The 13,322-nt window shown below is 44.0% G+C and overlaps 1 protein-coding gene across 1 annotated transcript in view; it reads left to right on the top strand.

The window, feature by feature from the left end:
- The first annotated feature begins 485 nt into the window (after positions 1-485).
- The window catches only part of BICD1 (BICD cargo adaptor 1), a 191,255-nt gene continuing 178,418 nt past the window's right edge, over positions 486-13,322 (top strand). Inside the window, exon 1 of the mRNA XM_066590227.1 lies at positions 486-713. Within this exon, the coding sequence (XP_066446324.1) occupies positions 501-713 (213 nt within the window). The 5' untranslated portion in view covers positions 486-500. The remainder of the gene's footprint in view (positions 714-13,322) is intronic.

Genomic DNA, 13,322 nt, shown 5'->3' with positions numbered 1-13,322 from the left:
ACTGCATCTCCAGGTACAGGAAGCTGCAGAGAACCGCAGATTACAGAGCGTGCCCCTCTTCTCCAACTTTACCCTGAGTGCTCCTGACTGGCATTGGGCACCCCCATCCCCCCCATGCCCAGACATGTGCGCTCCCGGCTTCTACCACTGTAGATACCAGTTCCTGGCAGACTGCATCATTTTGCAGCCTGCAGAGGGGGGTAGCAGGTGGAAAGTTCACACTGCAGAAGAGATGGCTGCTGCCTGCTCCTTATGAATAAGCAGAAAAGCCAGGCAACTGTATACACAGCAAAGGTGGGTACACTGTATCCACACACAGGGCAAGAGAGGGGGCAGCATGGGGGGCAAGGCTTCTGCGCCTGTGCTTGGCATGATGCTGCAGAACTGATACCCATACAGCAGCCTCCAGCTTCATCTCTGCTCATCCCCCTTCCTCTCTCTCTCTTCTCTCCCCTCCCCACCCATCTGTCCATCCAGTCTGACTCCCAACACAAGGGACTATGGCTGCTGAGGAGGTACTGCAGACTGTGGAGGATTACAAGGCTGAGATTGAGAGACTGACCAAGGAGCTGAGTGAGACCACCCAGGAGAAGATCCAGGCTGCAGAGTATGGGCTGGTGGTGCTGGAGGAGAAGCTGTCATTGAAGCAGCAGTATGATGAGCTGGAGGCGGAATATGACACCCTCAAGCAGGAGCTGGAGCAACTCAAGGAGGTAGGTGCCTGGGCCTGGGGGTGGCAGGGTGTGGGCACAGTCTGGACCAATGATGAATACATGTATGATAGTGCATGCACATGTGCCAGTGATGCCCAGTAGCAGTTGGCACATGAGCGGTGAGATGGAGACTTGCAGGTGTGAGAAGTGCTGGTGGCTTCACTGTAGTAATGGGCAAGCGAGGGGCTAACATGGGTAACAATAGTGTACCCCCCCCCCCCCTTTGATTGCTGCCCATTGTCACCAAGTTCATGGAGGATCACCAGTGTTGTGTGTTGTTCTGCTTTATTTATAAATAAAGTTGATTTTGTTTTGCATTACTTGTAAAGTACTAAGTAGTCGGCACCTGCTTGGCTCAGCATTGCGTGTGATATAGGAGGGTTCTGTACATACAGTATGTGTACCGCAGCCCGTACTGCTCACATACAGTGAAGCCTCTGTTTACGTGTCATCAGTGACGTCACATTCTGCTTTCCTTTAACTTTCCCTCCATCTCTGTTCCCTGGTAATAGGATTCCAGAATCCCCTCCTTGTCCGCAGGCCAGTAGTAATAAAGAGGCAACTATTGCATTATTACCCTCAGCTATATCAGATTGTAAGCTTCAAAGGCCACGCCATGATGATATCTATCTATCTAGCTCATATCTATCTATCTATCTATCTATCTATCTCATATCTATCTATCTCATATCTATCTATCTAATATCTATCTATCTCATATTTCTCTATCTATCTATCTATCTATCTATCTATCTATCTATCTATCTATCTAGCTATCTCATATCTATCTATCTATCTATCTATCTATCTATCTATCTATCTATCTATCTCATATCTATCTATATATCTCATATCTATCTATCTATCTATCTATCTATCTATGTAATATCTATCTATCTAATATCTATCTATCTAATATCTATCTATCTATCTATCTATGTATCCATCTCATATCTATCTCATATCTATCTATCTATCTATCTATCTATCTATCTATCTATCTATCTATCTGTCTATCACATATATGTATGTATGTATGTATCTATCTAATATCTATCTATCTATCTATATATCTCATATCTATCTATCTCATATCTATCTATCTATCTATCTATATATCTCATATCTATCTATCTATCTATCTATCTATCTATCTATCTATCTGTCTGTCTATCTATCTATCTCATATCTATCTATCTATCTATCTGTCTATCTCATATCTATCTATGTAATATCTATCTATCTGTCTATCACATATATGTATGTATCTATCTATATATCTCATATCTATCTATCTAATATCTATCTATCTATCTCATATCTATCTATCTATCTATCTCCTATCTATCTATCTATCTATCTATCTATCTATCTATCTATCTATCTATCTATCTATCTCCTATCTATCTATCTATCTATCTATCTCATATCTATCTATCTATTTCATATCTATCAGTCTATCACATATATGTATGTATCTATCATCTATCTATTTGATATCTATCTATCTGAAGGGTTAATCTCCGGCCTCCCGGCGGTGTGGCAGAATATCCATGACATTATTCCATAGCACATGCTTGTGACAAAGACAAGTACCATAGTAATAGGCGGAAGAATGTGTATCTGCAGGCCTGGCCTCCCTGCTATTTGCAGTGTCAGCTCCTGCTCTACAGTAATTGCTGCTGGGGTGCCGTGTCCCGTATTCTTCTCCAAGCCGTGTTCTTCAGGAGATGATGCTTATACGATGGCCAGTAGACTAAGGGCCCTGGACCAGTTGTTTTGGGGCCCACTGTGCTCACCTCTAGCTGCTCTCCTTTCTCCCCTACCGTCACTCGTGTTTATATATGATGGGGATATATGGACGTTCCTGGGTTATTGTACCTGGATGCCAGCTGTAAAGATCAAGCTTTGGGTTGGTCAGCAGATGGAGCGATTTGTGAAGACCACAGTCCGGCCTCATCCAGACGGGCATATTGTACCCTTATTTACCTCTCTGCACCCATTGGGGTGTTGGGGTCATCGGTTCTTATACTGTGGTTATCTTGCCCCTTCCAAAAGCTCATCATTATTTTTTGGGGCCTGGAGAGCCCCCCGCAGGAAATGAGAAGGTAACAAGCCATGTAATCAGTGGCTGTGCATGGTGTCTACATATTACAAGAAGCCTTTGTTGTGAGAGACGGGAGCTTTTTTGGACCTTACGCTAAAAATGGCGTTTGAGAACCAAAAGTTGACAGTGTCGTCCATAAATAGCAGAGCTGAGTTATTATACCCCATGCATGGATTTACATAGGACTGCACTTAGACCTACAGTACTACATTATAAGAGTTCCGTGATGAGTTCAGCTCTGCTACATCTGCACGCCGGCAGATATTTCTCTGTGGAGGTTTTCTTCTTCAGCTGTTTTGTTTCACCAGGAGATATAGTATCGGTGATGCTAATACTGGAGTGGATTTGGCCGGGACAGCGGGTAAACTGTGCAGCGACCTCAGCCTGCGGGATCAGGGGAAGGTCAGCGGCATTGTGTGTGTGAGCCTGGATTACCAGGGCCGCATCACAACAGAGGTCACCCGTGTCAAACCGGAGAGCCGGGCTTGTTGGACCCTGCTGGGTATATTAGTAAGCAGAAGCCCAACTGATGAACCCCGATCTCATGTTCACAAGGTTCAGCATTAGCAGAATGCAGGCTGCTGTTTATGGCAGTATGTCTACTGATGGGCTGGGAGGTAAGCTGCAGGGAAATAGACCTTCCTGCAGCTTCCCTCTTCTACAATTGCATTTTAACCCCTTCCTGACCCAGTACACTGTCAATGGCCTGGCTGAGGAGGTGTTCACACAAATTGCCATATACTTACGTCTTACAGATGGTGTGGGCTCAAAGGTTGGGCCTACACCAACTGCAGCGGAAGCCGTCTTCAACTGATAGCTGGCCTCCATCCGTTAACCACTTACATGCCGCGATCAATGCCGATCGCGGCATGTAATATGTTCATAGAGCGAGGGCACTCCCTTTATGACATCATCAGCCTTCCATGATCAAAACACACAAGACACCATACAACGGCCTCCAAGGCTCCGAGGGCCTGTGATCACTATGAATACTGATAGTGCATTGCAGTATGGTAGTACTGCAATGTATTATCCAAGTGATCATAGGATCGCAGGTTCAGTTCCCCTACAGCGGCATAAAGAAATGTAAAAAAAAATACAAATGGTAAAAAAACACGCAAAAATAGTAAAGAAAAAACAACTTTTTTGAGCACTTTCCCATCTCTGTTTATTAAAAAAAATTTAAAAGCCCACATATTTGCTATCGTCGCATCCGTAAGAACCCATACGATAAATTCAACACGCTTGTTAGCCTGCATGCCAAATGTTATAAAAAACAAGAAAAAGGAACCAAAATGTTTTTGTTTTTTTTAATTTATTTCAACTCCCAAAAGATGCACAAAAAAGTGATCAAAAAAGCCGTATAAAATCTGCAGGATGGAAAAATAAAAAAAGCTGTCGGACTTTGAATGCATTGATTAAAAATAAAAACTTTTTTATTGCGCAAAAGTGGAAAATCAAAAAAAATGTTGGTATTGTTAAAATCATACCAATCCACAGAAAAAATGTATCACCTCATTCATGCTGCAAGGCTAACGCTGTAACAAAAAAACTAACAGAATTGAAGTGTTTTTTCTCTCTGCCCACCCAAAAAAATGTAATAAAAGTCATACAATACATTATATGCACCCAAAAATGGTACCAATAAAAACTAAAGCTCGACACACAAAAAACAAACCCCCATATGACTATGTCGATGGAAAAATAAAAAAGTTATGAACCCCCCCAAAAATCGTCACATTCTTAGGTCCAAAATAGGCTGCATCACTAAGGGGTTAATGCGCAAACAAGTCCAATGGTCAAAGGGGTTATAGCATTAGGGCACCCCCCTTGGGTCCACTCAGCCAGATGAGCTTCCTCCAAGTGGAACTACATGAATCATCTCCCTCCTGGCTCTGGCTCTCTTTTGATGTTCTAAGGTGCCCATTGGCACCTGCACAGCACAATTACTTAATTCTGCTACAGTAAGTTATTAACTTGGTTCGGGAATTGTATCTATGTACTGAGGTTCGTTCTGGTGCTATCTCTATGTACTAAGGTTGGTTCTGGTGCTGTATCTATGTACTGAGGTTGGTTCTGGTGCTGTATCTATGTACTGAGGTTGGTTCTGGTGCTGTATCTATGTACTGAGGTTGGTTCTGGTGCTGTATCTATGTACTGAGGTTGGTTCTGGTGCTATATCTATGTAATGAGGTTGGTTCTGGTGCTGTATCTATGTACTGAGGTTGGTTGTTGTGCTTTATCTATGTACTGAGGTTGGTTCTGGTGCTGTATCTATGTACTGAGATTGGTTCTGGGGCTGTATCTATGTACTGAGGTTGGTTCTGGTGATGTATCTATGTACTGAGGTTGGTTCTGGTGCTGTATCTATGTACTGAGGTTGGTTCTGGTGCTGTATCTATGTGCTGAGGTTGGTTCTTGTGCTGTATCTATGTACCGAGGTTGGTTGTTGTGCTGTATCTATGTACTGAGGTTGGTTCTGGTGCTGTATCTATGTACTGAGGTTGGTTCTGGTGCTGTATCTATGTACCGAGGTTGGTTCTGGTGCTGTATCTATGTACTGAGGTTGGTTCTGGTGCTGTATTTATGTTATGAGCTTGGCTTTGATGTTGTATTTATGCTATGTTGGTTCTGCTACAGTATTTATTCACTGAACTGCTCTGGTGTGGGTATACTCATGCTTTGCAGAAGCAAAATACAGGCAGACTGACTATTACTTAAATGTATAGTTTTTTTCTTATGATGGGGGCACCAAAAAGAAATTCTGCACAGGATGCCATCTAACCTAAGGGCTGCACCCAACAATTTCTGTATATTTGGACAGCCTGGATGTGCCAACAAGGTCAGCTCAGGTATATTTTAGGCTTTTATAAGACTACATCCTATTCAGCCTCTTGCCTATCCTGTCCTTGGCTTGACAAGCATAAAATATGTTTATCTAGATTACCGTGGTCCCACAAGCCCCGTGGGCACCTGCCCAGGTTTTTCTGGTGATTGGCTAGCATTCAACTTTATCAAAACACAGAATCCAACATGCCTAATCATAGTACTATGGACTTAACTCCTACCCTCGATCAGATACCTGTTACCCGCTTCTTCCTCCCCCATCATGCTCAAATTGAACTAACTGGAGTGCCCCAGTGGTTAAAGTCATTGTCCACCCATGCCAACGCCTTTTCTTTCTGTATACCTAAAGCAATAGGAGATTTTTAATTAAAACTGTTTATAAAGTTTGTTCATATATTTTATTTTAGCCAGTTTGGGGCCTTACCAGAGGTTTGAGGGGGTTGTGCCCCAATGGGGCTCATGGAAATAACCAAGTGGCACCCACTCAGGTATCTCCACAATTCCATTGAAAGTAAGTAGAGCGCTAGTGAACTTCCACGACCAGCGCTCCATTCAGTCTCCTGGAGGGTGGACAAGGGTGTCTCAGTAGGTAGAGCCCCACCAATCAACAAGTTATCCCTTATCCTGTGTATAACCCCTTTAGGCTACACCCCAATATAAAATCTGCGCAAGGGCACCTTCTTATGTGGCAAAGGGATCTTTGGGATCCCCGGGCAATCTGAGCCTGTGTGCAGCTACTACCCCTCTACCCCCTATAGTTACATAATTTGGGCCCAGATGCAAATTCTAGATCCCCTCATCTGTTTCCTGGTATCTGTAATACCACTGTTGTCTTACGTGACAGTATAGTTTTTGGCTTCTGTAAGCAACCAGAACCTACCTGTGACTACAGCCTCTGCACCACCTATCTATAGGCCTCTACTTCTTTAAATTAGGCATTTCCTTAAGGGGAACCTGCAACCAGAAAATAGATATCTCACCTGGCCCCACAGTGTAAAGCAGCGTAGCAACTGGAAACCCTACATGTTTTAAGCCGAACTGGGCGAAAGCTCAAAATCGTACTTTTTTATTGTAGCACTGTGATCTTACATACTCACCGTGCACCTCTGCTGCCTCGTCTTCCTGCGCATGTGCGGTAAGGCGAGCTGTAGATACCGTATCTAACGGGAAGTTTTTGCATGTTCACCTTGCTTCATGGCCCATGCACTGGAAGACAAGACATGAGAGGTAAGTAAGATCTCAGCGGTTGGAGCGCTGATGTCAGCAGGAATGGTGACCGGGTTTCACAAATGGTGTCCTGACTCGGAGCTGCAATGCCGCCTCCTCTTTGACTTGAGGTGGCTCATTTGCATATCCTGCATGCTACAATAAAAGTAACATTTTGACTTTTTGCCAAATCGGTCAATTCTGCTTAAAACATGTAAGGTTTCTGCACTGCGTTACACCATGTAGATACCTATTTTCGGGTGACAGTTTCCCTTTAACACGAACTTATGACTCCAGACAGTTCTTGGAAATAAGAGCACGAATAGGTCCTTGATCCCCTATAAGCCTTTAAGTCCTCGGTGTGTTGGTCAACACTGCATAATTTAAAGCAGGTTCACAACGACAAGGCGGCTCAACTTGTAGCATTTGTTGTGGAAATGTAGAGTTTGTCACCGGGGTGTGAAGAGGTAAGAAGCAGATGGAAGGGACACGAGGCAGGGGGGTCCGGGAACGTAGGAGCAGGAATAAAGGACCATAGGACATGCATGGACTGCAGAACACACCATGGCTTCTTATTACCGCAATTCCTCCCTCCCTGCCAGACGTTCTCGCATTGCGGAATTGGTGCAGATCTGCATCCAATTCTGCAGCAAAATTAGTTGAAATGGGGAAATCAACTGCGGATCCACTTCAAAAGGCGCATTAAAATCCACACCAGATTTTGGGGTGGATCAGCACCAAAACTTACAGTGCAAAATATATTTTGGTGTAGATCTGCATGCGTGAACGTATCCGTAAAGGGGATTTTCGATTATGCTGTACATTGCTGGCAGTGGGGGATGAGGCAAACATGAAAAAAGCAACACGACGGACTTCTTCACACGAACGTATGCGTGAAAACCCTCGCGGCAGCGCAGCGTTTTTGCGCATGAGCGAGGTCGGATGAGGTTGATTTGTGTCTGTGAATAGTACTGTGTGTTTTGCGCAGTGTTTTATGTTCCCCTTGCAGATTTGCTTACCTCCCATAGACTTCTATGCAGAACGATAGAGCAGGTCCTACTTTTTTCCACGTGCGCAAAACATGCTCATGGTAACAAAACCATTGAAATGAATGGCTTCTGTTCTTTGGGTTTTGCGTGCGTAAATACCCGTGCAAAAACGGTCGCCTGAATAAACCCTAATGCTTACTTGCCGGACGCTGCTCCCCTGCCGCCCGGTCCTCTGGCAAACAATCCACCCGACCAGTGCAGCCTATAAAAGGCTTGACTAGGATGTCATTGATGACGGCCCTTAAACCTGCCAAGGGCTTCTACATTAGAATCTCAGGTAACAGATTTACAGGATGTCACCAAGTTAATCAAGGGGTGTCGATTGCTGGAACCCCCAGCTATAATCTGTGTAGGAATTTAATAGCAAGTGTTTAATTTCCCTACAGCGCCACCACTGGACAAGTAAAGCACTGCATTCCATACCATTGAAATTAATGTGCCGTCCATTAATGCACGGACATGCCAGGTCCTCCAGAGTGAGAGACGCTCTTTCTAGCTGCTCTTTGCTCTGGGTCATAGATGAAGGTCCTAAAAACAGATTGTCCCCCTTCTATTAATCCTAGTAGGGTATTTAAAATTAGTTTTCTACACCAGAGAGTCCTGTTACATTGAAAGGGGAATTTTGCAGAATGTTCAATGTGTCTGAGCTGTAATACCTGACACAGCCTGTGGACAATGGTGGCACTGTTTCTGGGTAAAAAAAATTCCACAACCCTTATAATGTCAGCGGGACTTTATCACATTAAATTACATCCTAGTCAATGAAATCAAGAGTGTAGCAAAAGTGTAAGAACGTTTTAGAGCATTGGGGTCGTCATTTCGGGAATTGTTGAGAGTCTCAGTTCATGGACGCTCAATAATTTAAAAGGGCTGTTTTAAGGGATAGAAAAACACAGCTGCTTTCTTCCAAACACAGCGCCACCCTTGTCCATGGGGTTGTGTCTGGTATTGCAGCTCAGGTAATTAAAGTGAATGGGAGCTAAGCTGCAGAACCAGACACAACCCATGGACAAGAGTGGCACTGTGTTTGGAAGAAAGCAGCCGTGTTTTTCTTACCCTGGACAACCCATTTAACACCTTTTTGCCCCAGGGCGTAACTGTACATCCTGGCAGAGAGGTACTTAGCACAACAGGGAGTACAACTACGCCCTGAGGATAGCGCAAGATCAGAAGAGATCCCGCAGGAGCCGGCAACAGAAGCCGGCTGTCGCTAATAGACATCCTCCTGCTACAACAGCGGGGGTGCATCGGGACAGCGACCCCCGCTGTTATCCCCTTCACTGCCGCGATCTATGTAAATCGACGTCATCAGACTCTTGCGATATAATCGCGGAGAGCCTGATGGGTTACCATGGCAACAGGATCCCAGCTACTCTCATTCGCAATTGCCAGTGCCCATGATTGCTATAACAAGTGATAAGGCATTGCAGGACATAAGTCCTGCAATGCCTTATGATAGCGATCATAGGTGCTAATGTACAAGTTCTCTACAGAGACATAAAAAGTGTAAAAAAAAGATAAAAATAATGTAAAAAAATGTTTAAAAAAACCCTTTTTTTGTACTTTTTTCCATATTAGCATGCAAAAAAAAAATTTTAAATATTAAAATCGCACATATTTGGTATCGTCGTGTTCATAACGGTGCGTACAATACATTAAACACGCTTTTTATTCTGCACAGCAGGAAGCGTTAAAAAAAATTAAGCAAAATGCCAATTTTTTTCATTTTGCCTCACAAAAAACGCAATAAGGCTGCATTCACACGACCGTATATTGGCTCGGTTTTCACGCCCAGCTGATATATGCCGTCTCTCTCTGCAGGGGGAGGAGGCTGGAAGAGCCGGGAGCAGTACACTGAGCTCCCGCCCCCTCTCTGCCTCCTTTCCACCCCCCTGCACTATTTTCAATGAGGAGAGGCGGGACGTCGGGGAGCTAATTCCCGGAACTTAGCCCCACCCCCGTTCCGCCTCCTCTCATTGCAAAAAAAAACAAACAGGCTTTTTTCTTTTATTTTTGGCTGTGGACAACCCCTTTAATTTTTTGACGAGTGTCAATGTCTCGGTAATGATAGGTAAAATCTACTTACAACCATGATTGATAAGGTGCCCAACCTACTGATGCGGCTTGGCATTGTTGTAGATGTTTGGGTTGCGCCGAGGTAACGTGACCTACAGAGGATAATCACGGTGACTCGGACCTGAGGCTGCAGTCCTTTAGGACATACCGTTAATTAATAATTCATCTCTTTCCCTGTATACTGGAATGAGCAAATGATAAGCCGACATGCAGAGCGCAGTAATTTAATGCCATCATCAAATATTGATATCCCGGCTCTCTGTATGTCTTTGTTACAAGGTATAGCCGTCATAATGACATCTCGGAAATATTTCCTCTATAGGCAGGCAAAGAAAAGCTGGGTACGGTTTCAGTCATGCCTAAAATAAACCACTCACCCAATTATGGGAGATGTGCGGCCCGTCCTAATAGGACATTTGGCACAAAGTGCCTCTGACAACAATTACTGCATTAGACCCTCTGCAAAGAACATCAATTACAGCACTTGATGCGAGATTGAGACAGCTAATGCCTTTATGGACTGGAGATAAGGCTGTTGGCCTTAGAAGAGGATCTTTGGAGGTGATACTATGACGGGAAGCTTTGATTTCAAGTCGCGACTCCTAGCAGAAGTTTTTGTCCTAAAACTTTTTAAGTTTTCTGAGTTGAGCCTCAGATTGGTGATTTACCAGGGGCCACGGCAAGCTGCAAATTTTGTACTTGCTCCTTTCGTGCCCCCATAATAGTAATAGAAGCATGGATAGTTACTGTTTGCACTCGCTCCACAGCCTACCATGCTTTGTTTGATGCCCCCATTTACCCCGCCCTTTCTGAACTATGTAAAGCCCCATTTAGACCCAATGATTCTCGCTCAAAATTCACTCAAAGCCGTCTTTTGAGCGAGATATCGTGCAGTTTTCGTTCCTTGCTCAATTCTAGTTTTCTTGAATTATCACAGTCGGCAGCGCTGATAAGATTCTTTCAGCTGGTAGTTCACAGCGGGCAACTGTAATCACAAAGAACAATACAGCTGTTTGCTTATGCAAAACAGCTGTATTGTTCGTCATGCGATAGCTGTCCCACTCCGCCTGCATAGATCTTAAGTAGCTGCTTAGCTACTATAGACTATGCAAAGATGATTGCTCAAAACTGTCACTGAAACTGTTGTTTGAGCGATCATCAGTCAGTATAAATGGGGTCTTAGTCTTACTAGCAAACCAACCTGTGAGAAGGCCATTTTCCCACTTTTGTGCTGTCAGGAGGAAAGCAAATTGGTGGCCCAACATCAAGATTTGCTGGGACTCATTCGAAGGGCTCTTTTACATGAAACGATTCATTCAGATTCTTGCTGGATCGCGGGGATCTGAATGATAACGGTTCACTGTAAATGCTGCCAGCAAAATTCGTTTGCTTATCTTCGTAGTTCAGTTTCTGCAGGCAGAAAACTCAAACAATGATCGGCTCGGGTAAACAGGCAGTTGTTCATCTATCAACGACTGCCTGTTTGCTGTGAATGGAGGCGGCACCAGGAAGCGATCTCCATCATTCTCTCCCTCTATTCACTGAGCGATCATCACTCCTGTATGGAAGCACATGAATGATACTGCTGGGACGCCTGTCGGGCACTTACCTGGGCAAATAACTGTCGGTAATGAGTGTCGATCAGTGATATAGCTTCTCGATCGGCTCTTACATGGGACGATTCTCAGGCGCCTAAGGGCCCGACAGCCGTCTCAGCTGATGTTGCTCAGTGAATGAAGGCCTGACCGCATTCACAATAAACAGGTGGTCATTCCTAAATGAACGATTGCCTGTTTGTTATCATTAAAGGTCTTCTGGTTTGGTTGCCATCCTAAGGTCCACCAACTGTTTGCTGTTCTAAGATCTACCAGTTAGTTGCCGTTCTAGGGTTTTGCCGTATTATTGTCTTTCTGAGATCTATCAGTAAGTTGCCATTCTAAGGTCTACCAGTTGTCATCATTCTAAAGTCTTCTGGTTGGTTGCCATTCTAAAGCCTAACAGTTGTTTGCTGTTCTATTGTCTACCAGTTAGTTGCCATTCTAGGGTCTTCTGGTTAGTTGCCATTCATAGGTCTACTGGTTGGTTACTGTTCGAAGGTTTAACACATGGTTGCCATTCTGAGGTCTATCGGTTAGTTAACATTCTAAGGTCTATTAGTTGGCAACTGTTTTACCAATGCTTGCTTGCAGTGGTTGGGAATAGAGACAATTGCTTGAAATGCAAGTTGTATGTATGATCGGACAAGGTGGTATTGAGTTGGAGGTTATGGAATTGTAAAGTGTATTAGATGATTGCTCTTCTAAGGTCTACCAGTTGCTGGTCACTCTAAGATCTACCAGGTGCTCTTCTGAGGTTTAGTGTATGGTTGCCATTCTCAGGTCAGTCAGTTAGTTGCCATTTTAAGGTCTACCAGTTGATTATCGCTTAAGGCCTTCTGGTTATTTGCCATTCTAAGGTCTACTACTTGCTTACTGTTTTAAGGCCTACCAGTTGATTGTCACTCTAGAGTCCTTAGTTAAGTAGCCATTCTAAGGTCTACTGGTTGGTTGCTGTTCTACGATCAACCAGTTAGTTGTTGTTCTAAGGTTTACCGTATGTTTGCCATTCTAAAGTCTAACAGTTTGTTGCCATTCTAAGGTCTACCAATGTTCTGCCGTCATTGGTTCGCAATGGCTAAGTATAGAGAAAATTGGATTTTCAGGTTGCATTCAAAGGCTTGAAGAGTAGGCAAGTGTCAGAAGGTGTGTGGTAGTGGATTCCAGAGGCATATGTACGAAGGACATAGATGCAGAGGAGAGAAAACCACCATGTGGGGAATAGCGGTTGTGTGGATGGTATTTGGAGAGTAGAGATGCACATTGTCTAGGAAGAGAAAGACATACCGAAGTTGGTTTAGAAGATGTTTATTTAAGGCAAACACAATGTTACTTAGCTCCCTGGAAGGCTCCAGCGCACACAAACAGCATATTGTTTGGATCACTGTCATCCACTGTGGTTGAGAGTCTGTTGTAGTTTTGGCAACTCTAATGGAGCTCCACCGATTAACGCTCCAAGCGTAGCATTTTTATATGTATACAAGAAGCAGACGTTAAACCACAAATGTGGAGTATAGGCAAAGCTAAACCACCTACGGCCAAACAGTTCTGCATAATCAGTCAGGCATCTGCCAGTGCCGAAATCAAATATAAATGAGGCTTAAAGGGGTTCTGACATGAAAAAAAATTTTTTTTACTTACCTTGGCTGGCCAGGACCGATCGTCAGGCATGTCCCCTCCGTTGGGCATCTTCTTCTGTGGCTTCTAGAAGCACAGCTGGAGCAGTTAA

The sequence above is a fragment of the Eleutherodactylus coqui genome, chromosome 2, assembly GCF_035609145.1.
Source record: "Eleutherodactylus coqui strain aEleCoq1 chromosome 2, aEleCoq1.hap1, whole genome shotgun sequence".
NCBI lineage: Eukaryota > Metazoa > Chordata > Amphibia > Anura > Eleutherodactylidae > Eleutherodactylus > Eleutherodactylus coqui.
This window is presented reverse-complemented; position numbering and strand designations above follow the sequence as displayed.